This window comes from Vipera berus, assembly GCF_964194415.1.
Source record: "Vipera berus genome assembly, chromosome: 2".
Lineage (NCBI taxonomy): Eukaryota > Metazoa > Chordata > Lepidosauria > Squamata > Viperidae > Vipera > Vipera berus.
The window spans coordinates 180474822-180501501 of NC_138203.1; the positions used below are offsets into that span (position 1 = coordinate 180474822).

The 26680-nt window shown below is 41.6% G+C and overlaps 1 protein-coding gene across 1 annotated transcript; it reads right to left on the reverse strand.

The window, feature by feature from the left end:
• Positions 1 to 526: 526 nt before the first annotated feature.
• On the reverse strand, positions 527 to 16744 carry PCP2 (Purkinje cell protein 2). The gene is made up of 4 exons (XM_081321982.1): positions 16543 to 16744; positions 3041 to 3164; positions 2218 to 2375; positions 527 to 624 (listed from the first exon to the last, which is right to left on the reverse strand). The coding sequence occupies exons 1-4, from the start codon at positions 16651 to 16653 to the stop codon at positions 619 to 621; spliced, it is 399 nt and encodes a 132-aa protein (XP_081178108.1). The 5' UTR covers positions 16654 to 16744; the 3' UTR covers positions 527 to 618.
• Positions 16745 to 26680: the final 9936 nt, after the last annotated feature.

Here is a 26680-nt window from a genome sequence, read left to right on the forward strand (position 1 = left end):
CATTCTAACCACTGCGCCACCAAGGCTTAGTATGCTATTCCTTCAGTAGCCTTTCTGGTTCTTTTCCATCTAATAAGAACAGGTGTCATTACCCCATCTAATACATGGAATTTAAATCAGGACGCCAACAGGGCTTACTGGGATCAATTTATTTGTTTTCTAGGCTATGACATGAAACTGAACCAGAGGCGTCATTTTCTTTTTGATGGAATTTGGGTCCAATTATCTAGTCCAGCAGCAAGAGCTTTTTGTTTAGAGGGAGAAAGTGGGATTCGGAATTCTCTTATGTATTCTTTACCATTTCCTGAGTTGCAGACAGAATTAGTAGCAATGTTATCCACATTTTTGCTTTGCTTATACATATGGGTAGCAAGAAATAGCTATCTTCTTCAAGCCACCAGTAGTGGCTTGCTCATCCTGCTGCTAGGAGGTCTACTAAGGAAATCAACAGGGAGGGAATGGTTGGACGTGTTTATTAGAATCACAGAGCATGTGCAGTAAATGCGCAGGGCTGATACAGCAGCGAGGGGATGATCTTGGGCGAGGGGCACAGCACGTGCTTAGCGGCATCACACTGGTGTCTCTCCTGCTTTCCCAAGGAGGGCTGGGGAGGATCTCTCATTTCTGCAAAGAAGAAAATAGACAGGATGATCACACAGCAAAAGCCAGGAGAATTTTCCTCTGCAGAGAGTGGCCTGACTAGGCAGAAGCAGACACAAGCATAGGCATACACAGATAGAATCAACTCAGATCAGAATTTTGGGAGGCTATGACTGGGTGCCATGAATCCTCTCATATTGATAGTTAATGCACATTTCTCACTAGAGATTCTCGTGCAGCAAGCACATTGTGACTTTTATGACAAATACACTTTCTTTCCCCCCTAAAGAAATTTACCAACATATTTTTTTTTTGCTCAAGGCACAACTGTCTGTCCCATTGCCTTCTGGGTGTATTGACTTAACTGAGATCAGAGTGTTGATGCCCACTTCAAAGGGAAAGCAAGCTTCTTGATAATGTGAGGGGGGAAAAAGAAACAGTAGTTTGATCCCCATAGGTGCTAATGAAATGGTAACTCTATTTGGCCAGCCCTTGAAGCCAGGGTTGTCAAGAAAAGTTTTTGAAAATAGGTTTTCTACTCTATGGGACAGACAGGAAACACTCATGAATCTTAATGCATGAATGCGAGGATGGTGCCAGGAGGAAACATTAGTTGGGCACCGGAGGGCTTTTTTTTAGGTCAAGCCAAACCTGTACAAAAAAAAGACTGCATTTGAACTAAACTGCAGATTCCTGATGTGTAACTTTACAGAGGTAGAGAACAACTTTGAAATGATGCTGGAGGGAAACCCATCCATTAGACCAGACATGTCAAACACAAGGCCCGGGGGCCGGATCCGGCCCGTGGAGTGGTTTCATGCGGCCCGCGAAGCCATCCTGGAAAGAGTGAGGGAACGGCCCCCACTGCCTTGGCCCTGGCCCAGAGACCCTCCTTCTGCCAGAGACCCTCAGATCTGTCCCACTCCTGCCCAGGCCCCCATAGGCACCCTTGATGTGAACGATGTAGGCCATACGCGCTCTAGCCACGCCCACCCAGTAGGCCACACCCACCCAGGCCATACCCACCCGGCCCCTTGAGGGCAACCACAATGCTGATGCGGCCCTCAATGAAATTGAGTTTGACACCCCTGCATTAGACTGTCCAAAAAATTCAAGATTGGATATGTTGTGATCAAAGCCTTGCTCCTTTTTACACATGTACTACTGGTATCTTTTTACACACATACAAAATGCACATGTGTAAACATGATGGCTCCATAGATGAATTGCTGTTTCTTATACTATTATTGTCTTGAAAAATATATTAAGTTTCTGTCATGTTTGCTAAATGATGGTGGGGAAAGAGTGTATCCATTGCTTTTTTTGCTGCAAAGGTGTGTGCTTGTCCTTCTCAAGATATTTTACATATTTTCCATTACATGGCCCATCCTGAGAGTTTTGCAGAATTAGGGAACACTTTAAACAAAGCAGAAGAGATACCGCTGTACTTAGGATTTCCTTTGCCTGTTTTCCAGACTTAGTAAGAAAAGTCTTCTGAGAACAGAGTGTGTGACCTAGCCCGTTAGAGTGATTTATCAACTCTGCTTTTTTACTGTCTGGGCAGGTTTTAATGGCCACCCTGCACCTCCGTCCACATCAATTTCTGGAGAGACTCACCTTGGTGGCTCCGGAGCCTGATAGGCTGCTGGTGTTACTATTCTGAAAACCAGGAAGGTAGTTGAAACTGACCCTCTGATCGTCCATTCGTCGGCTCTGTGTATGAGCCAGCATTTCCATTAAGTTGTCCATCTCGGGAGGTGGGCTTGGGCTGTCCTCTGCAGGCCCAAGAAATAGAAGTAGGTATCAATGGATGGCACATTGAAGGACAGCAAGACTGGCATTCTTTTTTTCATTTTTTTAGATGCCACTATTCTGCAGTATGTCAAACATTGCCATTTGTCCATTTAGCATCTTTGCTGCTTACATTTGATGGATGTGAGAATTCCTAGCTAACTTTGGCTGATTTTAAAACCACAATGCAGGGTTAAATGAAGATTACCAGGAAAATAGTCATCATGTCTCAGAAGAAGACAACGGTAACCTAAGGATCTGAGGAAGACGGGCGGTTCAAAACGTGAAAAATAATACATAAAAAATGAAAAGCAAGCAAGCAAGCAAACAAAACACCCCACATGGATATATCCATATAGTCACTGAAAGCCAATGAATCTTTATTTATCGGATGAAATGCCCAGGCAATGTTGGAAATGGTTTCCCTTGAAAAACAGAGCCAATGGTTAGGGGATCTCAATTGCACTCAAGACCATGGACTGGTACTGGGCCGCAGCAGGCCAGCAACCGGGCCACACAAGCAAGCAAAGCCCCATCCATGGGATGTAGGCAGCACACAAAACAACACACTCTCTGGTCTTTGGAAAAACCTTTCTGAACCGGTCCCTGGTGCCCAAAAGGTTGGGGACCTCTGGCTTATAGAACTCACTCTTTTCAGGATCTGAGCCACTCTTGCTATGTACAATTTGAATGTTACAGCGTTGCTCATCCATACGTCCTCCCTGCACATGAGTCAGCAGATTGAAGAAGCCTTCTTGTTCCGGAGACCCTGACTATAACAGAAAAATAAGAATTATTATCAGTTGGTTCCAACCTTACCTATCTTAATTTCACAAAAATCTTTCCACAGGCCTGTCTTTGTCATCAACCTCTGGAGCAAAGCTATGTAGCTTTCTAACGTTGCTCACTTCAAGGATTCAGCTAGGAAGACAGAATCATACATTTACTGACGTAACCTTTTGATATGATATTGAATTACAAAGGCCATTAATAAGAGTTTTGTGGTCATCTGTGTATTCTTCCTTTGCCTTTTCAAATGAGGAGTGACGATGACTTCTAAAGTACTAAAATACCATGCCATCTCTGGATGGAAAGATCACTACCATTTATTCAGAAGGAATCTGGTAGCACCTTTTCTGTCTTAACAACTTTTACTAAAAGGTATGAGTTTTTGTGAGCTTTGGACTTTGCATATATGCACACTGCTGTAGTGCATTTGGGTATTCAAAGCACATGCTATAGACCACTGGCCTCATAAATGTGACTAGATCACAACTCAATAACCTGAACAGCAGGGCTAATGGTGAGCAGAACTTTTAGTACCGCACACAGCAACGTCTAGATGGCTGCAAGCTCTCTACTACTGGCAGAAACCCTTGCCATACCTTTGCAAGTATGGCAAATCTCATGATTCATATGATACAAATTAAGGTTGCTTGTCTGTAAAAGGTGAGAAACTGGCTCGCTGTTCTATTTTATTATGTTCCTTATGTTAATAATGTATTAAGTACTGTAAACCTTTGACTGAATAACCCTCCATTCAGCAGACTTTGGATGTAATGGACAAACTTTCCATCAGAATACTTTCCTGAGTAGCAATCAGGTCAGATGCATCCAAAGTAGTTGAAATATGTATTAGTTTTCATTACATCATTTGTGTAAATTATGCAGATGGTATAGGTCAGGGGTGTCAAACTCACAAAGTCACGTCACGTGTCGTGACGTATCGCGACATTTTTTTCATTGCCGGCAACAGGGTGGGCGCAGTTTTGGCATGACGCATCTGGCCCACGGGATAGCAGTTTGACACCTGTGGTATAGGTTATTGCAAGTGCATATTTTACATCATTTCCTTAATAACGTCATGACTGAAATTATGCAGATTGCATAGATGACATACTTTCTGATTCTACTGACATTTGGAAGTAAAACACAAGCCCTTTCCCCCCCCCCAGCCAACTTGGTCCTTATATGGAGGTTTTACCCAAAAGTAGATTATAGAAGATGACTCATCTCTTAATCATATCCCTTTGCAAAATGTAGCATCAGAAAAAAGGCTCACAGCTCTTTACAAAACACAGCATGGGGGAAAACCAAGAGTTCACTTTTAAAACCTTAGGTTCAAACAAACAAAGAAAAAAATAAAAGCAAAGGATGTTTTCATTTGCTCATTAAGTGAGCTTTAAGCTTTATGTTCGTTGTTCAATGTCTGGAGACAAATGGCGAAGCAAAATAAACTGGGATCAACTTAATGCTATTATCATCCCCTGGACAATAACTAAAGCAGATGGAGCATGATCTTCTATGAAGGAAGGGGTCTTTTATATAAGGCAGAGCCATCATTCATTGAGCTGCCAGTGGGAGGAGGACGAGCTTAGAATGAATGATCTTCTGAAAAAGGGCCAAAGATCCTACTTGACTGCCCTTTTGACTTAAAACAGCTGGACAGCAAATGGGAGACGCGTGGCAGGAGACCTTGTCAGAACCAGAGTAACAAACATGTCTGAAAATACTGGAGCAAGGGAAGTAGATACACTGCCTTTAGAATAGAAATATGGAATACTTTTTTGGAATCAGTAATGTTTCTATAATATTCGTTTTCAAAATGGTATACAATTGGCCATTGGTAAAGTTGTATGCTTTACTAATAAATAATGGGCTTGAGGTGGCTTGTTAGCCTCTGTTTATACTGTAAATCCAGAAGAAAGATTAATTTGGGATCCAGATTATGTGAATTTAACAACTGTGTCTAGGAAAGAAGAAATATTAATTCTTAATTTGAAAAGTTTGAATGATGGTGTACCTGCTTACCTCCTCCTTGCACAACTACAACCATGAATTATGTCCAAATACTATTAAATACCAATCAGTATTGATGATTATTTGATATTTTGTTGATTTAGGTTGGAAAACTCTCCCATCATTTAGTGTCCACTGAAGGTTCTTACTTCTTACTGCAAAAGATGCAGATTTTTGAAAAACAATGGTCAATTATCCTTTACCATAAGCTGTTTCTTATCCTTCCTCATATCTTACCCAAATGTATGAGAAAGGCTGTGCATCAACTCTGGCGGAATCCCAAATGCACAATCAAATCTGCCTTATTGGGAAAAATCTACAAGATGTTAGAATCAAAGCAAACCTACATATGAATTCTCATGTATTTTAGCCATTCAAAATAACACAAGACATCTCCTCATAAAAATAGGCGTATTTCTTCCCAAACACTCTATGTTAGAATCCAGATCTGACTTGCAGGGGATGGGGTGGGGGCCAATCTACCATGTTCAGACATATCAGAATTTATTCAGAATTATATAATTGGAATTTAATTTTTGATCAAGTGTGTTGAAGCACGAGTGAGATGGTAACCCTTTAATGGCTTCAACAAATTATGTTATGTTCTAAGTGTTTAGGAGCAAGGTGTAGCTGCTGCACTTTCATTTAGGTTTTTTCGGAACTAATAAGACCATACAGGTAGTCCTTGTGTCGTGGTTCCGATTAATTGACACCTTGACTTAAAACAACAACTGGGGCCCGAATTTCTGTTGCAAAGCAAGGGGTTGTTCAGTGAGTTGCACCCAATTTTATGACATTTTTTGGCAAGTTGTTAAATGAATCACTGCACTTCAGTGAATTGCATGGTTGTTAAGTGAATCTGACTTCCCTCGTTGACTTCTTGTTGGAAGCTGGCTAAGAAGATCACAAGGGCAATCTTGTAACCCTGGAATTGTTGCATATAAATGCTGTTTGCCAAGCACCCAACGTTTGATCATGTGATCTTAGGAATGTTGCAGTGGTTATAATTGTGAGGACAGGTTGTAAGTCATTTTTTTCAGGACTGTTGTAACTTCAACCAGTCACTAAACAAATGGTTGTAAGTCGAGGTCACAGCCTACAAATGAATTCCAATGACGGAGGTGAATAAATGAATAAGGATCCTTTTTGCCTACCCTGATCAGGCACATCAAGGTATATCTTCATGTCATTCATGTCTTTCTCTTTTAGACTATGAACTTTGGGATGTCCGTGGATAAACCGTTCATTTGAATAAGGAAGGAGGAAGAGGAGGAGGAGGAGGAGGAGGAGAAGGAGGAGGAGGAGGAGGAGGAGGAGGAGGAAGGGTCATCCTTCCTGCTCCTGCATCTGCATGTACCCATTTTACACGTTTACAGAATTTCAGGACAGTTCCCTGTCATAATAAATAACGGATTTTTTGCCATAAACAATTGGTGCCAGAGCTGTGCTTGGAGACAAAGGTTGATGTGATAAGTAACCTATCAAGATGACTGATTTTTATGAAGAAATTAATTATAGATAGAAGAAATTAAAAATGAGTCTACTGGTTTTGAGTAATTTAATAAAATTTTTGTTGTTAGTTGCGAAGTCGTGTCCGACCCATCGCGACCCTATGGACAATGTTCCTCCAGGCCTTCCTGTCCTCTACCATCTTCTGGAGTCCAGTTAAGCTCACGCCTACTGCTTCAGTGACTCCATCCAGCCACCTCATTCTCTGTCGTCCCCTTCTTCTATTGCCCTCAATCTTTCCCAGCATTAGGCTCTTCTCCAGTGAGTCCTTCCTCCTCATTAGGTGGCCAAAGTATTTGAGTTTTAGCTTCAGGATCTGGCCTTCTAAAGAGCAGTCAGGGTTGATCTCCTCTAGGACTGACCGGTTTGATCGCCTTGCAGTCCAAGGGACTCGCAGGAGTCTTCTCCAGCACCAGAGTTCAAAGGCCTCAATTCTTTTGCGCTCAGCCTTTCTTATGGTCCAACTTTCACTGCCATACATTGCAACTGGGAAGACCATAGCCTTGACTATACGCACTTTTGTTGACAGGGTGATGTCTCTGCTTTTTAGTGTGCTGTCTAGATTTGCCATGGCTTTCCTCCCTAGGAGCAAGCGTCTTTTAATTTCTTGACTACAGTCCCCATCTGCAGTGATCTTGGAGCCCAGGAAAATAAAATCTGTCACTACCTCCATTTCTTCCCCATCTATTTGCCAGGAATTAAGAGGGCCGGATGCCATGATCTTAGTTTTCTTAATGTTTAGTTTCAACCCAACTTTTGCACTCTCCTTCTTCACTCGCAACAAGAGACTCTTCAGTTCCTCTTCACTTTCTGCCATTAGAGTGGTATCATCTGCATATCTTAGGTTGTTGATATTTCTTCCAGCAATCTTAATTCCAACTTTTGATTCATCTAGCCCTGCCTTTCTCATGATGTGCTCTGCATATAAGTTAAATAGGCAAGGCGACAGTATACAGCCTTGCCGGACTCCTTTCCCAATTTTGAACCAATCAGTGGTTCCGTGTCCAGTTCTCACTGTTGCTTCTTGGCCCGCATATAGGTTTCTCAAGAGACAAATAAGATGTTCTGGTACTCCCATCTCTTTAAGAACTTGCCACAGTTTGTTATGATCCACACAATCAAAGGCTTTAGCATAGTCAATGAAGCAGAAGTAGATGTTTTTCTGGAACTCTCTAGCTTTTTCCATGATCCAGCGTATGTTGGCAATTTGATCTCTAGTTCCTCTGCCTCTTCGAAATCCTGCCTGTACTTCTGGTAGTTCTCGATCCACATACTGCTGGAGTCTAGCTTGTAGGATTTTAAGCATAACTTTACTAGCATGAGAAATGAGTGCAATGGTGCGATAGTTTGAACATTCTTTGGCACTGCCTTTCTTTGGAATTGGAATGTAAACTGATCTTTTCCAATCCTGTGGCCACTGTTGAGTTTTCCAAATTTGCTGGCAAATTGAGTGTAGCACTTTTACTGCATCGTCTTTTAAGATTTTGAATAGCTCAGCTGGAATACTGTCACCTCCACTAGCTTTGTTGTTGCTCAGCTTTTCTAAGGCCCACTTCACTTCACATTCTAGGATGTCTGGCTCGAGGTCAGTGACCACCTCATTGTGATTATCAGGGACGTTAAGCTCATTCTTGTATAGTTCTTCTGTGTAATTTTGCCATCTCTTCTTAATCTCTTCTGCCTCTGTTAGGTCCCTGCCATTTTGGTCCTTTATCATGCCCATTTTTGCATTGAACGTTCCCTTCATCTCTCCAATTTTCTTGAAAAGATCTCTGGTCCTCCCTATTCTATTGTTTTCTTCTATTTCTTTGCACTGTTCATTTAAGAAGTCATTCTTATCTCTTCTAGCTATTCTCTGGAATTCTGCATTCAATTGGGCGTATCTTTCTTTTTCTCCCTTGCCTTTTGCTTCCCTCCTTTCCTCAGCTATTTGCAAAGCTTCCTCAGACAGCCATTTTGCTTTCTTGCATTTCTTTTTCTTTGGGATGGTTTTGGTTGCTACCTCTTGTACAATGTTGCGAACCTCTGTCCATAGTTCTTCAGGCACCCTGTCTATCAGATCTAATTCCTTAAATCTATTTGTCACCTCTACTGTATATTCAACAGGGATATGATTTAATTCATACCTGACTGGCCTAGTGCTTTTCCCTACTTTCTTCAGTTTAAGCTTAAACTTTGCAACAAGAAGCTCATGGTCTGAGCCACAGTCAGCTCCTGGTCTTGTTTTTATTGACTGTATAGAGCTTCTCCATCTTTGGCTGCAGAGTACATAGTCAATCTGATTTCTGTGTTGACCGTCTGGTGATGTCCATGTGTAGAGCCGTCTCTTGGGTTGTTGGAAAAGGGTGTTTGCTATGACCATCGTATTCTCTTGACAAAATTCTATCAGCCTGTGCCCTGCTTCATTTTGTACTCCAAGGCCAAACTTGCCTGTTATTCCGGTTATCTTTTGGCTTCCTACTTTAGCATTCCAATCCCCCATGATGATAAGGACATCATTTTTTGGTGTTAGTTCTATACGGTGCTGTAGGGCTTCATAGAACCGGTCAATTTCATCCTCTTCAGCACTGGTGGTTGGGCATAGACTTGGACTACTGTGATATTGAATGGTTTGCCTTGGATTCGAACTGAGATCATTCTGTCATTTTGAGGATTGTATCCCAGTATTGCTTTTCCTACTCTTTTATTGACTATGAAGGCTACTCCATTTCTTCTGAGGGATTCTTGCCCGCAGTAGTATACCTGATGGTCATCTGAATTAAATTCACCCATTCCTGTCCATTTTAGTTCGCTGATACCTAAGATGTCAATGTTCAGTCTTGTCATCTCTTGTTTGACCACGTCCAGCTTTCCTTGATTCATGGATCTTACATTCCAGGTTCCTATGGAGAAAAAATCTTTACAGCATCGGACTTTCCTTTCACTACCAGACATATCCACAGCTGAGCGTCCTTTCGGCTTTGGCCCAGTCGCTTCATTCTTTCTGGCGCTACTAGTACTAGCCCTCTGCTCTTCCCCAGTAGCATATTGGACGCCTTCCAACCTGAGGGGCTCATCTTCCAGCGTCATATCGTTTTGCCTTTTGGTACTGTCCATAGGGTTTTCATGGCAAAGATACTGGAGTGGGTTGCCATTTCCTTCTCCAGTGGATCACGTTTTGTCAGAACTCTCTGCTATGACCTGTCCGTCTTGGGTGGCCCTGCACGGCATAGCTCATAGCTTCATTGAATTACGCAAGCCCCTTCACCACGACAAGGCAGTAATCCATGAAGGGGTTAATAAAATAACACCAGCATTTATTTTTACCCTTTGACTAGCCCCTATACAAAAGAGATTTAAAATGATTCCTAGCCTTTTTTTTGGTCTAGGGATTATGGAGTGTATTAGACAAACCTAAGTGAGCTGGTATAGTTCACAGTGACTTATCATTTATCTTAATAGCCTATCCATGTTTCATCTGCCAAAGGCTTTCTCTGAGAACTTAAGCTTTTACAGGAAGTTAAATTGCATATTTACAGATCAATGGGGTTTGGTTTTTTGTATTTTTTAATTTTCCATTTAACAATGAAAAATTATGTGGCTGAGGTCAGACGTCACTTACCTCTCTCAAATGATAAGCCCTTTGTTTGTTTTTTGGAATTATAAGAGACAATTTAGAGATTCATGGAACTACTGCTTGATCTGAATGATAAAAGCACAAACTTCCTGTAATTAAAACAGCTGCTGAAAGCATGGATTAAAATAATGGATAGTAACTATGAATTAAAAAAAATGTGTTACCAAGTACAACTTGTTTCATAGTTCAGATAAATACAGGTGAAACTCGAAAAATTAGAATATCGTGCAAAAGTTCATTTATTTCAGTAATGCAACTTAAAAGGGGAAACTAATATATGAGATAGACTCATTACATGCAAAGCAAGATAGTTCAAGCTGTGATTTGTGATAATTGTGATGATTATGGCGTACAGCTCATGAAAACCCCAAATCCACAATCTCAGAAAATTAGAATATTACATGCAATCAATAAAACAAGCAGTGTACATAGAACAATATCGGACCTCTGAAAAGTATAAGCATGCATATGTACTCAGTACTTGGTTTGGGCCCCTTTTGCAGCAATTACTGCCTCAATGAGGCGTGGCATGGAAGCTATCAGCCTGTGGCACTGCTGAGGTGTTATGGAAGACCAGGATGCTTCAATAACGGCCTTCAGCTCTTCTGCATTGTTCGGTCTCATGTCTCTCATCTTTCTCTTGGCAATGCCCCATAGATTCTCTATGGGGTTCAGGTCAGGCGAGTTTGCTGGCCAATCAAGCACAGTAATCCCACGGTCATTGAACCAGGTTTTGGTGCTTTTGGCAGTGTGGGCAGGTGCCAAGTCCTGCTGGAAAATGAAGTCAGCATCCCCATAAAGCTCATCTGCGGAAGGAAGCATGAAGTGCTCCAAAATCTCCTGGTAGACGGCTGCGTTGACCCTGGACTTAATGAAGCACAGTGGATCAACACCAGCAGATGACATTGCTCCCCAAATCAACACACACTGTGGAAACTTCACACTGGACTTCAAGCATCTTGCAGTATGTGCCTCTCTATTCTTCCTCCAGACTCTGGGTCCTTGGTTTCCAAATGAGATGCAAAAGTTGCTCTCATCAGAAAAGAGGACTTTGGACCACTGAGCAACAGACCAGGTCTGTTTCTCTTTAGCCCAGGTAAGACGCTTCTGACGTTTGTTGTTCAGGAGCGGCTTGACAAGAGGAATACGATATTTGAAGCCCATGTCCAGGATCCGTCTCTGTGTGGTGGCTCTTGATGCACTGACTCCAGCCTCAGTCCACTCCTTGTGAAAATCTCCAACACTTTTGAATGGCCTTTTCCTGACAATCCTCTCCAGGCTGCGGTCATCCCTGCTGCTTGTGCACCTTTTTCTTCCACACTTTTCCCTTCCACATAACTTTCTATTAATGTGCTTTGATACAGCACTTTGGGAACATCCAACTTCTTTTGCAATTACCTTTTGAGGCTTTCCCTCCTTATGGAGGGTGTCAATGATGGTTTTCTGCACAACTGTCAGGTCAGCAGTCTTCCCCATGATTGTGATTCCTACTGAACCAGACTGAGAGACCATTTAAAGCCTCAGGAACCCTTTGCAGGTGTTATGGCTTAATTAGCTGATTAGAGTGGGACACTTTGAGCCTAGAATATTGCACCTTTTCACAATATTCTAATTTTCTGAGATTGTAAAATGCTTCCCCGTCCCTTTTCTTCCAGTCCACCAATCGACAATGGTTGGTGACCTCTGCTCTACCACCTCCACTCGAGCTTGCTAGTTGGCCATTCGCCTCCTTTGTGCTGGGCGGGGCTCCTGCTCTGGGTGGCGGTGACACCCTGATGGACCTGCTGCTGGTGGTGGTGGCGCATGTGCCAACAGAGAGGGCCACCTCTGGGACGCATGCCATAGGTTCGCCACCACTGTGCTAGTTGCTCTAAATCATGGGTGTCAAACTCGCTGTGTCACATGATGTGACGTATCATGACTTTTTTTCGCATTGCTAGAGCTGGGGCGGGCGCGGCCTCCACATGATGCAACCGGCCCATGGGCTGGCAGTTTGACACTCCTGCTCTAAATAATAATAATAATAATTATTAATAATAATAATAATAATAATAATAATAATAAGAAGAAGAAGAAGAAGAAGAAGAAGAAGAAGAAGTTGGAAGGGACCTTGGAGGTCATCTAGTCCAACCTGCTGCTCAGGCAGGAAACCCTATACCATTTCAGGCAAATGGCTGTCCAGTCTCCTCTTAAAAACTTCCAGTGTTGGAGCATTCACCACTTCTGGAGGAAGGTTGTTCCACTGATCAATTGTTCTAACTGTCAGGAAGTTTCTCCTTAGTTCTAGGTTGCTTCTTTCCTTGACTAGTTTCCATCCGTTGCTTCTTGTCCTGCTTTCAGGTGCTTTGGAGAATAGCTTGACTCCCTCTTCTTTGGGGCAGCCCCTGAGATATTGGAACAATGCTATCATGTCACCCCTCACCCTTCTCTTTGTTAAACTACACATACCCAATTCCAGCAACCGTTCCCTATGTTTTAGCCTCCAGTCCCCCAATCATCTTTGTTGCTCTTCTCTGTACTCTTTCTAGAGTCTCAACATCTTTTTTACATCGTGGTGACCAAAACTGGATGCAGTATTCTAGGTGTGGCCTTACCAAGGCATTGTAAAGTGGTATTAGTACTTCACGTGATCTTGATTCTATCCCTCTGTTAATGCAGCCTAGCACCGTGTTGGCTTTTTTGGCAGCTGCAGCACACTGCTGGCTCATATTGAAGTGATTGTCTACTAGGAATCCGAGATCCCTCTCACAGTTACTACTATTGAGCAAGGTACCACCTATGCTATACCTGTGCATTTGATTTTTCCTGCCTAAGTGTAGAACCTTACTTTTTTAACCATTGAACTTCATTTTGTTAGATAGCGCCCAGTGTTCGAGTCTGTCCAGATCCTCCTATATTTTAAGCCTATCTTCTGGATTATTGGCTATTCCTGCCAGCTTGGTGTCGTCTGCAAATTTGATGAGTTCCCCATCTATCCCCTCATCCAAATCGTTGATGAAGATGTTGAAGAGCACTGGGTCCAGAACAGAGCCCTGGGGCACCACACTACACACTTCCTTCCATGTAGATGCAGTTCCATTGAGGACCACATGCTGAGTACGGTCTGTCAGCCAGCTACGAATCCATCTGGTGGTGATGCTGTCTAACCCACATTTTTCTAACTTATCAAGCAATAGGTTGTGATCTACTTTATCAAATGCCTTACTGAAGTCCAAGTAAATTATATCTACAGCATTCCTCTGGTCCACTACTTCACCTTTTCAGCACTTGCTATTTCTGTCGCTCAGCAAGAAAGTCCAGAGAAGAAGTACACTGTCAGCCTCACAAGAAGACCAGACAGGACACACAAGATTAGCCAATTCTACTTTATTATAAGGCTACATTAACAGAAACTTGTAAGTCTGAATCTCCTGCTGTCTCTTTTTACCACCTGATAACTTTAGTTTGTTTCTCTGCCCATTATTCAGCTAAGGGCTCCTCCCCATCTTTTATCTGATTGTTCCCTAGATGGCACCTCTTCCCGTCTACTCTCAAGTTCATTCCCACATCCCCAGAACTATTAGCTCTGACTTTGTTGAGCATTGCAAGTCTGAAAGTACATCACTACCCTTTTTGCCTTTACCATCCAAGAAATTAGGAAGGGTCCCTTCTGAGATATTTGCTGCATTATCATTCCTTCTGTGGAGTCATTTGTTTCTTATCTGACCTTTGTCCAGCTCTTGTCTCTTCCTCCTGTCTTCCCAATCATTCCCACACGCCATTACATTTCCTAAAGTTAAGAGCTGTATGCCTCACATTTGCATAAAAAAACATAATATGAGGTGCTTGGGACGAGTCTCTGAGGTACAAGTGTGTCTCGGAAAGAAAGTATCATTGCTCTACTTCACACATAGTTAATCCTGTCCCAGGAACTATAAAAAAACTAGTCCAGAATATTGAGGTAGAACTCTAAAAATTGCTGAAAGAAAGTGAATGAATGAGTTCCCGTATTCCCTTTATATACAATACCTTCTATTTTTGATTTCCAGCTGCTAAGGGGAAATTGTAAAGCACTGAGCAGCTGTGTATCTACAAGAATAAGGACACGACTGCCTAAGATGAAAAAGTTACAAAATGAATGAAGAGAAACAAGCAAAAGCAAAAGAGAACAATTTTAGGGATTTGAGGGGGAAGATAGTTGAAGTGCATTCTTCCCCTTGAGATGTCAGTAAGGAAAGCGGTAGAATATATTTTCTGCCCTTTGAGTATCTTGCAGTCATAATGGACCTGAACAGTGTAGGTTGATCACCTTACTCAGCACTGCCTGAAATGCTCCAGTAGGGAGGTGAGACCATAAAGGAAGACATTGCTAGAATTGTTTTCACACTGAGAGCAAATTCAGGAGTTCCAAAGTACATCTTGGAGACTTTACAAAATAATTTACTTGAAGTAGAATGGCAAACAATATTACCTTTTCCTCCCTAAATCAAGTGACCTGAGGCAGACTAGTTATTATGGTCCCTGGAAAGAAAAATGCATGGTGGTTTTTTTTTTTTGCCTGATAGTATAAATAGAGCAAACAGGTAAACCAGTTCCGTTTTCCATCAATATTCCTGTAGAAAATTCAGAGATCCACATCTGTTCATCATCGAACACAGATTCCTAGGTGTGCTAGGTGCTTCCAGGGAAGAAATGGCAGACTGAAGGCAGTTTTGCTTTACAACCAAGTACACACATGGAGAGATGTGCCCATGGCTCTGTTCTAGGCCTCGCGTCTTTCAACATTTTCATCAATGATTTGGATTATGGTATTGGGAAAACTCTTATGAAATTTGCAAATAACACTATATTGGAAGGAGTAGACAATGCCTTAGAAGAAAGAGAGAAGTGTCAAAAAGGTATAAACAGTCATGAACAATGAAATGAAATGAACAGAATGGAACTGAACAAGGACAAAGTGTGATGTTCTGCAACCGAGGAGGAAAAGTGCAAAACACAAATGTGTACAGTATGGGAAAGAGCTGATTTATGGGTAGGCTGGAGAGACATTGCATAGAATTGGGGGAAAAAGGTAGTCATTCCCCCTTGTCTTCTGTGATCCTTCTTGAAAAATTGCTCTCCTGCAGGGCAGTTAAAAGTTTTGGAGCCAATGAAAGCTTTTAGGCAACCCAGTTGGAATAGGAAGGGATCTGTATATATTCTATAAGCAGCCTTTTGGGAAAGCAACATTTGGATTCCTGCAAGAAAAAGGCCAAAAATAGCTCCTTCCAGTTCTGTGATTTTGTGTATGAATATTTGGTACCCTTATTTTGGGGTGGAAGCTATGAAAATTTCCCTGGGGAAATAAATATGACACATTTAGAAATCATTATTCTAAATTAAAATAGAGATACTAGGCACTTTCCAAATTTCCCTGAAAAGAAATATGACACATTTAGAAATATTTATTTCAAGTCAAAATGGAGATACTATGCACTTTCCAACTGTGGGGAGCATAGAAAACAGATAACTGGGTTGTCTGTTTTCCTCTCCAAATGCTGCCGGTTGATGGCAACTTTGAGCCTCTTCTTCCTTGAAATTTCAATCAAGATTGTGACTGGATAGCAAACTCTACTGGAAGAGACATAACCGCCCTCATTAACTGCAGAAATCACATTCTGGTATTTTTCAGCTATACCTCCTTCACAGTTACTTCCTGGATTTGTTTTCACACTCTTTTAATTTAAAATGCTGCAACTGAAAAGATGGTCTCAGAGAAAAGCCTAGAGTATGTAGGTGTCAATCAGTATTCCCAGAAGAAATCTATCTGCATGGATGACATAAACAGACCATTAGCTATTGAAGATTAAGTTAGTGGTGATGTAGTCATATGTATTGAAAGAGGACCATGAAAACCAGTATTCTATTTGCAGGGAATGCTGATGAACAGGATGGGAATTCTGGAGGCAACTGGGAACGCAGAGTAGGGAGAAGAAGGGCAGAACAAGCAGCAGTTGAGAATCAGCTCAACTGGAGATATCCAGGGCTTCCAGACCAGGACTCGTGATGCATCTTCCCCCCCCCCCCCAAAGATTTCAAATAACCATTTCTGCCTTTATCCAAATCCTGCTCTTTTGAATTCTGCTCATGGCCTTGATACATGGCACTTGTCCTCCCTCAAAGCCCAACCCTAACACTGACCAGCCTCTGGTCCCAGAGCAGTGGGAGAACTGGACAGACTCAAATCCTTGCACAAACGTCAACCTTACCCTGCTTGATGAATCGGATGCTGGCGTGGTTGCTGCCTCTGAAGCAGGATCTGACACGGAGTCTGGTTCCTTTTTGTCCTCCTCTTCAGGTTTGGCTTCCACTGTTGTCATTGTGAGGAACCCTTCTTTCAAATGACTGTTCAAAATGGGCTCCTTCCCTACCAATGAAGCTCCTTTGCTCTGGTGTTGACTGTGTGGAATGTCTCAGCACATGGACTTTGCCTGTCCTCTGGCTGCCCTGATCCTGCTTTAGTGATTTATATGGAGTGGCAACACTAAGCCCCCTCCTTGGCTCAAGGCCACACCCCCAGAACGATCCCACTCTCTGCACAGGGATCAAAATTCATATTTAATAAACACAGGCATCCAATCTGCTTTGTCCATCAGGCCCCGATAATCTGCATAAAGATTATCCTGAATAATTGTAATATTCTTTATTAGGGACTGTGGATCTATGTGCAGGAGGATGCATATCTCTGCTCATAGTTGCGTCATATTACAAAAGGAGTACTCTTGATTTGTAACACTTCCAAATCTTATTTTGCCTTGGTCCTGTCCTGATCCTAAGAGAGTCTGAAGGCATTCCTTGGTGGGAGATCCAATAGATTTGGTTCCCAAGTGAGAAAATTCCATTGCCCTGCTTTTGGGGGCTTGTTTGTTTGGCTAGCAGCTGTAAAATCTGGCCCTCAAGCTGACTTATAATCTTTGGCTGTACCGCCAGGTATCAAGTCTTATGATTCCATAATAAAGGGCTATGTTTGTAAAGCAAAGATAAAATTGCCAACTTCCCTAAAGTGTAAAAAGTCACTGCCAACTTTTGTTTTGATATTTGGCTTGGTATGTTAACAAATCTTTGGCACAATCATAGCAGGAAGAAAGTAACTGGCCTGGATTAGTTGGGTGGCAATCAAACAGACTCCTGTTCTCACTTGGTAATTGCTTATCAGCAATCTGAACATGAACAGGTCACTTCCTTCTTCCCAAGCTTACCCACCTTCTTTTTCTCCTGCCCATCTCTATTATATATTAATTAAATTAAATTAAATTAAATTAAATTAAATTAAATTAATGAAATTAAATTTAAACATTTCACTGGAAATACAGTAGGCCAGCAACACTGATGTTGCTCTGTCAGATTTAAAGCCAGAGCATCTTCTGAAACACAACCTTCCTTGTCTTAGGCAGTAGAACCATTCGGTACTTCCTGCCTTTCCTTAGTGGTGGTGGGTGGGAGGGATATGGGGATAAATAAATCTAGAGGAGGAAATTTGTAGAACCAGCCCTGTACTTTGTCACGTATTTGCAGACCAAAAACCAGCATCAGAGGAAAAAAAACCCAGCAAAGTGGGTGAACTACATGCCCACTGGGTAAAGTGGACAATACCCAGGGGGAGGGCCTTCTCTGTGGGTGCACCTGCCCTTTGGAACCAGCTTCCTGTAGAGCTTAGGACTGCCCCTGACCTTCGCTCATTCCGCCGGGACCTGAAGACCTGACTCTTCGAGCTTTCTGGCCTGGACTGAGAGTATTAACTGGGGTTTTAATTGTATTTTAATTGTAATTGGGGTTTTTAGTTCAAGGTTAGTGTAATCATTTTAATTGTTTTTAATTTTTGTAACTTGTTGTATTGTTTTTAAAAAACCTTGTGAACCGCCCTGAGTCCTACGGGAGAAGGGCGGTATATAAGTCTAATAAAATAAATAAATAAATAAATAAATAAATAAATAAAGTAACTAAATGTTGATTTTAAATTGTCTTCCATAATCTTGAGATGTTTGTGACTGTAAGAATTAGGGAAGATCTATAGCAGCTTTTCCCAATCTGGTGTCCTCTAGATATGTTCTAGTCCAGGCTGAGGAACAATGGTCTATGGTGGGGAAACAAAGACAAGGACAGAGGAATAGAACAGAGGAGACTAGAGTTTTCTGCTGCTGTTGTGTGAAGAAGTACTGGTGAGCGTCAAAAGTCGATTTGCTCAGTTGGTTGGCTCCAGAGGTCAGCAAGCGGCAGTTAACCTTGAGGGCAGGGAGATGCCAGAAGATTAATACAGCTTTGCAAGCTCAGGAATGGGACCTGTTACTGCCTCTAAATTAAAGCAGAGGCATATTGCAACATAGGCAACATGCCCAGTCAATCTTGGCATCAGAGCCCAGGACAGGTTTCCATAACTGGGATGGGGAGCTGGGTGTTTGCCCTAATGGCAAACCTGTTCAGGGAGAGTGATCAGGATCAGGTTCCACTGAGATACCACAGGCAGATTTAGATGATGGAAAACCCAGAAATGTCTGGGGAGGTGCACCATGACTTACAGAGAAGAGTCCCTTGGGTGTCCTGGTGCCGGCGTAGCGGATGCTGCTGTCATAGTCTCCAAGAAAGGAACTGGGAAGAGCCTGGTAAGGGCGGCCAGGCATGGAGAGGGCCCTGAATGAATAGAGGAACAACTTCTGCGGACACTTTGCATTTCCAAAGCTGCTTTTCTTCTTCATCACCTAGGGAGAGGAAAGCCAATGTGGAGGGGTGGTTAGAGCACTGCAGCCTGAGTGAGGAGACTCTGCCAGGAAAACTCAGGCTCAAGTCCCTGCCCTGCTAGAACTCTCACGGGATAATTTTGAACCAAGTCTGCTTTGAAAGGTAGTGTTCTGGCAGAGAAATGCAAAGGGCAAAGAAAGAAAAAAAGAAAGGGAGGGAGGGAGGGAGGGAGGAAGGAAGGAAGGAAGGAAGGAAGGAAGGAAGGAAGGAAGGGGAATCAAAGTGTCAGCTGTGAAAACAGAATTGGTGAGAGTTGATACCTGCTTACCTTACCTCTCCCCTTGAAAACCTATTGTTAGGCATATGGTGTTAGCCTACAATGTTGGGTTGAAAATATATTAACCATAATGCTATGTCTTTAAGAAGTTAATTGGCCAATGGGTGTGTAAGTGTTCTCATGGCCATAAGAGGAAGCTAGGAACGTAGCTTCTTTCTCTCTCTGAATTCACTGATCTCTACTATTACTGTTTTTGCTCTGCTGTTGGTTTACTACTGTTGTAAACCTGAACTGTGTATTGACCTCTGGACCGGTAAGAAGACTTTGTAGTTTGGATTGCTATTTGGACTGTTGCTATTGTTTATGACCTGGACTGTTTATTTTTGACTGTGCATTTTTGTTTTTACACCACCCTCAAAGTAAAATACTTTTTGCTTTTACAACTCAGTGTACTCTTACTGTGTGACTCTTGCTGCTCTCAGTACCCTTCCTTGTCTGTGCAACTCTTTGGTAGCACAAGGAGACCTCTGCACAACAAAATTCTTAACACCTATCTACCTCCTGCTCTTTCTCCAGTTAGAAAAACCTCTCCCTCTTCCAAACTGTCACTGAGACGCCATCTTATGATTCTACCATTGTGACCACTTTTGATAAAGAACAGGCTTTGAAATACAGCTCTTGCTTTCTGTTCCCTGGTAAAGCACCTGCAGCAGTTGGTAGCCAAATCTCAGAATATAATCCGAGTGGAGTGACTCTGGAGTTGCTTCCTCTGTGAAAAGCTTTTGACCAGATCAGATGTGGATGGGACCTGAAGACCTGGCTCTTTGAGCTTTCTGGCCAGGACTGAGAATTTTAATTGTAATTTTATTTAATTGGGTTTTAATTGGAGTTTAATAGGGGTTTTATTTTATTCAAGGACTAAATTTAATTATTTTAATTGTTCTTAACTTTTGTAATGTGTATTGTTATTTTAAATTCCTTGTGAACTGCCCTGAGTCCTACGGGAGAAGGGCGGTATATAAGTCCAATAAACATAAACATAAGATGTGGCCTCACTTGATGGCAGATGATCTGACTCTGAAGTGATGGCCTCAAAAAACAAACAAACCATGGTTGAGTAGAGACAGATCAGGATTAAGAGCCCTGCTCAGTCCTTCCAGGCTTCTTTCTAATGCCAACCTCCTTGTCTTGGATATTGTTTCAGGGGATGAGCCCAACGCACCTGACATCCCTGGGAAACTGCAACATGTAAATCTTCCTTTCTGAGACCAACTGGTTTCTTGTGCACCATCTGCAAGATGCTCAACCCTTTTCTCCCTTTCAGTATCTGCTACAGATGGCGGATAAGTCATTGTGCCAAACGAAAGGACCTATCAGATTTGGCCCTTCTCCTTACGCCAAGCATAGAAATTCCCACTCCAACCCCCACCCCACCCCGTCGACGTGATCTGCTCCCTTACCTGAGATGCTCCTGACATCCACTTCCTGTTGAAGAGCTTTCTTCTGAAACTCCTGCTTTCTGCTCCTTTGTAATGTGCTCTGGCTCCTTTCTTTTACACTAGCAGAAAACCAGGGCCCTTGGAGTTTTGTGGGCCTTGGAGCCTTGTTAGCACAAGCTAGTTTTGGCCTTTCCCAACACAAGTTTCTATGACTCCTAACTTCCTTGGGGAGAGGCAGTAAGAAAGAGAGACAATTGCAATTAGATTATACTATGAAAAGTAGCACCTGTTTTAAGTGTAAGCGCTCAGTCACGTTTGCTTCTTTTGCTGGGGGTGGGTGGGTGAGGGAGCATTAGAAGTAAGCTATGAAGGATCTAAAATCCCCCAATTGTTACCCTATGCAACAAAGAAAAAGTCAGTAGAAAAAGACTGGCTTTGCCTTGAGGAGAGCAAAGTGTGAGTGCATTGCCACATTGGGGGGGGCAGACTTGGTTTGGCATTAGAGGAGTTAATCCGAAGGGGTTGTGAAAAAGTGTGAGGAGAATGGAAACCCAAAAGCAGAACCAGATTAGCAAATGTTCAGATATTTTCTTTTTTAAAAAAAATGTATCTACCACTATTAGCAGTGTTCTGGTGCTCATATTCTGCTTGCTTGCAATATGTCTTATATTTTGTACAAGTTTGCCCGAATGTGTCCATAATAACCACCTTGCAGAATGACAGAACAGAGGGAGGCATCTTCACAGAGATTTCAACAAGTAAGTCAGATGGGTCCACGGATGCCTGACTGTTTACCCCATCCTTGTTGGCTTCCTCAGGACAGGAACGATGGCCCTGTGTTCTCAACATTCTTCTTGATGTGCGTGTGAGATGTTCCCAACAGGTTGTCCTTCCTTCTCTTGGCACCAAGCAAGATGTGGGCCTTTCACTTGTTTCTTACAGATAATGAAAACCTTGACTAAATGGACAGGCACGACTCCAGAGCTGCTTTCCTGAAAGGTCCATGCAGAAGGTGCTTTCACCCAGGAGCAATGCCCAGGCATACAGAAGCCCACTTCAGAAGAGCAAAGCAAATGGACAGTTGCCCTTAAAAGTGATTCTGAGGAAAATGGGGGCCGCTTTTTCTGTCTTCGCATGCGGTAACTATAGGGGCTTTAGGGCAACTGCCACACTTGTAGGTGTTAACACTCTGTTCCATTTGAGCGTTTAGCTCAAGAATCAGTTTTGTGGTAGTCCCTTTTGTAAGTTCTAAGTTAAAGTGCAAACTTTGAGTGCCAGGGAATGTCTCACAAACAGTTCGCATGTGTGTTAAAGGGGACTTCAGGACAAATAGTGCTTAATACTACCCATACACTGTGCAGCATTTCACCTTTTCCTATTGAATGGATTTTCTGTGAGAATTTAGCTCTTCCACAGAGGCATCCCTCTCTGTTCCAAGTACAGCAGGGTAGCCTAAAAACTCTAGGGCTGAAAGCTCCAATTCAGATGATTCCCAGCAGTTCAACTCACATCTTCCACAAAGTATCTACAACTTTGCAGTGATGTGCAATGCCTCAAGGTTAGTTCCATTTAAAAAATGGCATCAGCAGCTGACCTTTTTACTGCAGTGCGACCCCAACGTTTTGATTCATTTAACAATTTAATAAAATAAATAGCAGTTTTGTTCTTCTGAGAGAAGCAAGAGGTCCTGTTGTTGAAGTGGCCCTAAATGATGAGATCCATTCAACGTTCTTCAGACATTTGGCTTGAATCAAATGGTGTCCGGTTAGGAAAATACACAGAGGGTAGAACTATCAATGGCTGGTTACCAGTCATGATTGTCACGTATTATTGTGATATCTGAGGGAATAGGTATGCAATGCTAGTTGCTGGGCTTGTGATTAGGAGGTTTCTCAAGGGAACTGGTTGGTCACAACATAGAGCAGGAGACTGAACTACATGTCTCTATGGTCTGATTTTAGAGTTACTCTTATGATTAAAAATATCCATTATTAGTGAGCAATGCTAAGATAGTTTTATCCAAAGTATTTTCAGTAAGTGCCTAGTGGTTTAATGATTATTTCAAATGAATGTGTGCATAGTGCATAATTACATTTTATTTTATTTATTTTAATCCCATTTATATCCCGCCCTTCTCCGAAGACTCAGGGCGGCTTACAATTTAAGCACAAACCAATGTGCTTAGCAATAGCCTTCATTCTACATACAAATTTTTTATAGATTTTTCCCCCCCAAGACATCAGGAGTGGGAACAGACATGTTCCTTGCCCTCTCTATGCAGTCACCCCCAATCTACTTCATTCCTTTGTATTCTATGTAGATGCAGAAATCAGGTGTACATCTTAGAAACAGGACCAACCTATGGAAATCCTATTTATCAATGAATGTTACCATCCGGCTATCCTTGGCTGCAGCTTCTCATCAAGTTTGCTGCAATGTAATAGAAAACTTCAGTATGTTGAGGTCGAGCTCTGGGAAATCCGGTTTCCATAATTCCCAATTATGGGAACTGAAGTCTAAAACCAGCAGAGGACAATAGACTGGAGAAGCATGTTGCTGATGAAACTAACTCAGTTGCCTGCGCTATAGTTTATCCTGCAGATAAACTCTTTTGCATTTACCATTTCTGTAAGTACGTACTTACTAAAACAAAATAAGTATGTTTAGATTATTTTATTATTTTTATGTAGGCCCTGAATGCAACAGAAGGACTATCTCATTGATTCAGACACATAGGCCAAGGGGTAGTACACTGAGTAAAATCTAGGAAGGAGGTTTAAAATTTCCTTCCATTTAACAGACTCAGCATGCAATCCTTTTAAAGTAGCTTAGTTCCCTTTCTGTAACAATAGAAACTCTAACATTCACAACTGAAGACTATAAAGTATTTTGATAATATTTGTCAAAAAATACTAAGCGCTGTGTTTCAACTGACATTTTATGCCCCCTTCTCGTTTAAGCCACTGCAATATTAATTTAAAAGGGGGCGATCAAGCAGGGCTTAGTTCACCTGCTATAGCCTACTTAAAGATAGTTAAACAAGTGATATACCCATTGCACTGCTTCCTACATAAAAAAATAGAAGTGTTATTATTTGTTGGATGTCACCTTTTCTCCAGCACCAGCAGGCTTAGAATAGATTGGTTCAAGTGGGGTTGCTGGATCTTGTCCAGTAATTAGGAAATGAGGTTTAAAAGCTCAATTCATGCCATAAACAGATGGGATAAGGGTTGCTTGCTAAATTTACAAGGGCACTAGGAGCTAATTGCGTAACTCACAAAGGTCTTCCAGCTACTCTATGCTGGCATCTGTGGGAGGTTTCAAGAAGCATAGCCAGGGCTACAGAGCCTCACTATTACTATAAGACAGTGAAATTCACCTGTGTTTTTCTGCCAGTTTTTCATTTGGAAGAGAATTTCTTTTAGAAATGTTTTCAAAGGAGAGGAGTATTTCGGAAAAGGATTTGAAGAAAGTATTTCTGTACTTACCGGTATTTAGGGACAAAGTGGGACGGATATTGTGCCAATGTTTCTTGGTGCTAGAACCTTCCCTCTAGCTGTCTGGTCTTGCTTAATCATATAGGTTTCCCCCTACTGAACCTTTCCACAGCGATATTAAAATTACTAGCAAAGGGAGTTCAGCTCTTGAAAATTTGCTTGACTCTTTTCTTTTCTTTGCAAAATGTCAGAGGAATTGCCCACTATCAAGACATTTGAAACTGTGTGCCCAGCTCTACTGTGTAAGTTTTCCCCTCCACTGAAGTATGAAACGACAAGAGGAAATGGAACCAAATTAAAATGGAAAAGGCATTGCTCCAAAAAATATACTGCAAAATTGTGTGTGATTGATCACTGAAGCGCTTTTTAAACAAATGACTCCCATTTTCCCCAGAACAAAGTCTGGGGGGTTTGGACTACCACCACCTATCCTACTGGTAATCAGGTTACAAAAATGGTTATTTATCCTACCCTAGAGCAAATTTTATCAAATTGCATCATATGGAACCTAAATGGGGTTCTGTGAGAGACTAAGAACCAAATGAAAAAGAGGAAAAAAGTTCACTTTAAATGCAACCGTTCTCCATCACCAGAACTTTTCCTCTTGCTCAGGGGTTCTTAGGATTTTCTTTTAAACAGGTTCTGTGGCCTGAAAAGTTTGAAATTCCCTCTAGCATTGTATATAATTTATGGCCATCATGGAAAAATAATACCTTCATCTACAAAAGATGCTGCAAGTGCGCAAATGAAAATCTATAAACGTGTTCAAACGATTTAAAACCAGCTCGTTGGGAAACAAATGTCTTCAAGCATTTCCATTTTGCTTTTCACAGTCATTCTCTTTTACCAAGCCAAAAGGAGAACTGGAAAGTATATCTGGCTCCTGCCCTAGAAGCTTTCGGCAATTTAGGTACATAAATCATTCTAAAGCCATTTATACCACAGCTCCTTCCTTGCTACTCTCCTAGGCAGAAAAAGTGTCTAGAAGCAGCATTTAACACCTATTTGTCCCTGTCTGTCTCTCACATATCCCCCTCTTCGGACCCACTATCCAGCTTAACACAGCTGCTTTACAGTAATTATCCAAATGGATAGTAATTGCAATTAATTCCCTAGCAGGAGTCGGGACTTAAAGCTTTACACAGGCAGATTGTGCGGGGGTGTCCAAAAAAAAAATCTGCAACAGGACATCATATAAAAATGACTTATAGCTTACTGAGATCTCAACCCCTTTCATCACACAAAAGTTTGCCAGGTGGAAGTACACAAAAGCTGTATTATGTACTTCTGAATCTTACAAAAAATGAAGCCTAGTCACAACACATAGGAAAATAAAACGCCAGAATCCTACTAGCATGAGTGGGAAATTGATTCACACACCAAGTCAGACAATAGCTTCTAACAGTCAATACATCAGCCACACTGTAGCCCATCACAGGTCATTAATGTTGCCATATAATGATGGATGCATTTGGAACATCTAGTATTCATGCATATAAGAATTAAAGAGGACCATGCTTCAACTTTCAGTTGCAAGCATTTATCAAAAGGTTATATTGGTGTAAAAGTATAAAAGCAGAATAATGTGCCATCATCTTAAATACATTTGTACGGTTATGCACTGTGTTCCTCACACTTTAGGTAGCACTGTCCCGTCATGCAACGGTTAGATATGCTCCATACATTAAATACATTCTAAAAAAACTCTGCTTGTAGTTGCATGGAGTTTTTTTTTATAGAGTGTTTCTATCTGCATTATTCAGAGATGCATCACAGAATTTCAATAAAGGTTAGTTATAACAATCACCCTTTTTAAGATGCAACTCAGAAACTGGAACGGATAAAAATGATTCTTTCCCTGTTATGATTGTGCTTAAGAATCAACAGGATTCTGAATATGGGTCCATAGCTCTGAGTTGAAGTCCCCTATATTCCTGGCTATTATCCTACTTGGAATCAATTAAGGTAAAATAGAGAGGAAGACATGGGAGTTGGCTAAAGGAATCAACACTGGAAAGAGAAATCTACAACTAATTTGCAGTGGTGGATGGTTGGTGCGTGCTTGTAATCTTAAGAATTTTTTTCAACAAAGGGAAAAGGGAAAAAAAACATTTGAGCAATACAAAGTTTTTGCAATTACATATTATTTCTCCTCCTCTTTTTATTATTGTACTTGTCAATTATGAGGTTGTATTGATCCTTTAATACTGTTATATGTACCTGTACTTCGTTAATTAGCATTAAAATATTAATTAAAAAGGACCTTTCTACGTGCAATGATCACAGGATGTAAAGCTACTCCATATTTACCACTAAATCAAAAGGCACGTCTATTTTCCTCTAATGGCACAGAATTTTTTCCCCCTATTTTTATTTGTCTTTGTAACAGCCAACAGCTATATGTTTTCTGGGAAGTTCACTGAATGCAGCTTAAACGTATACAACATCAGACAGCACA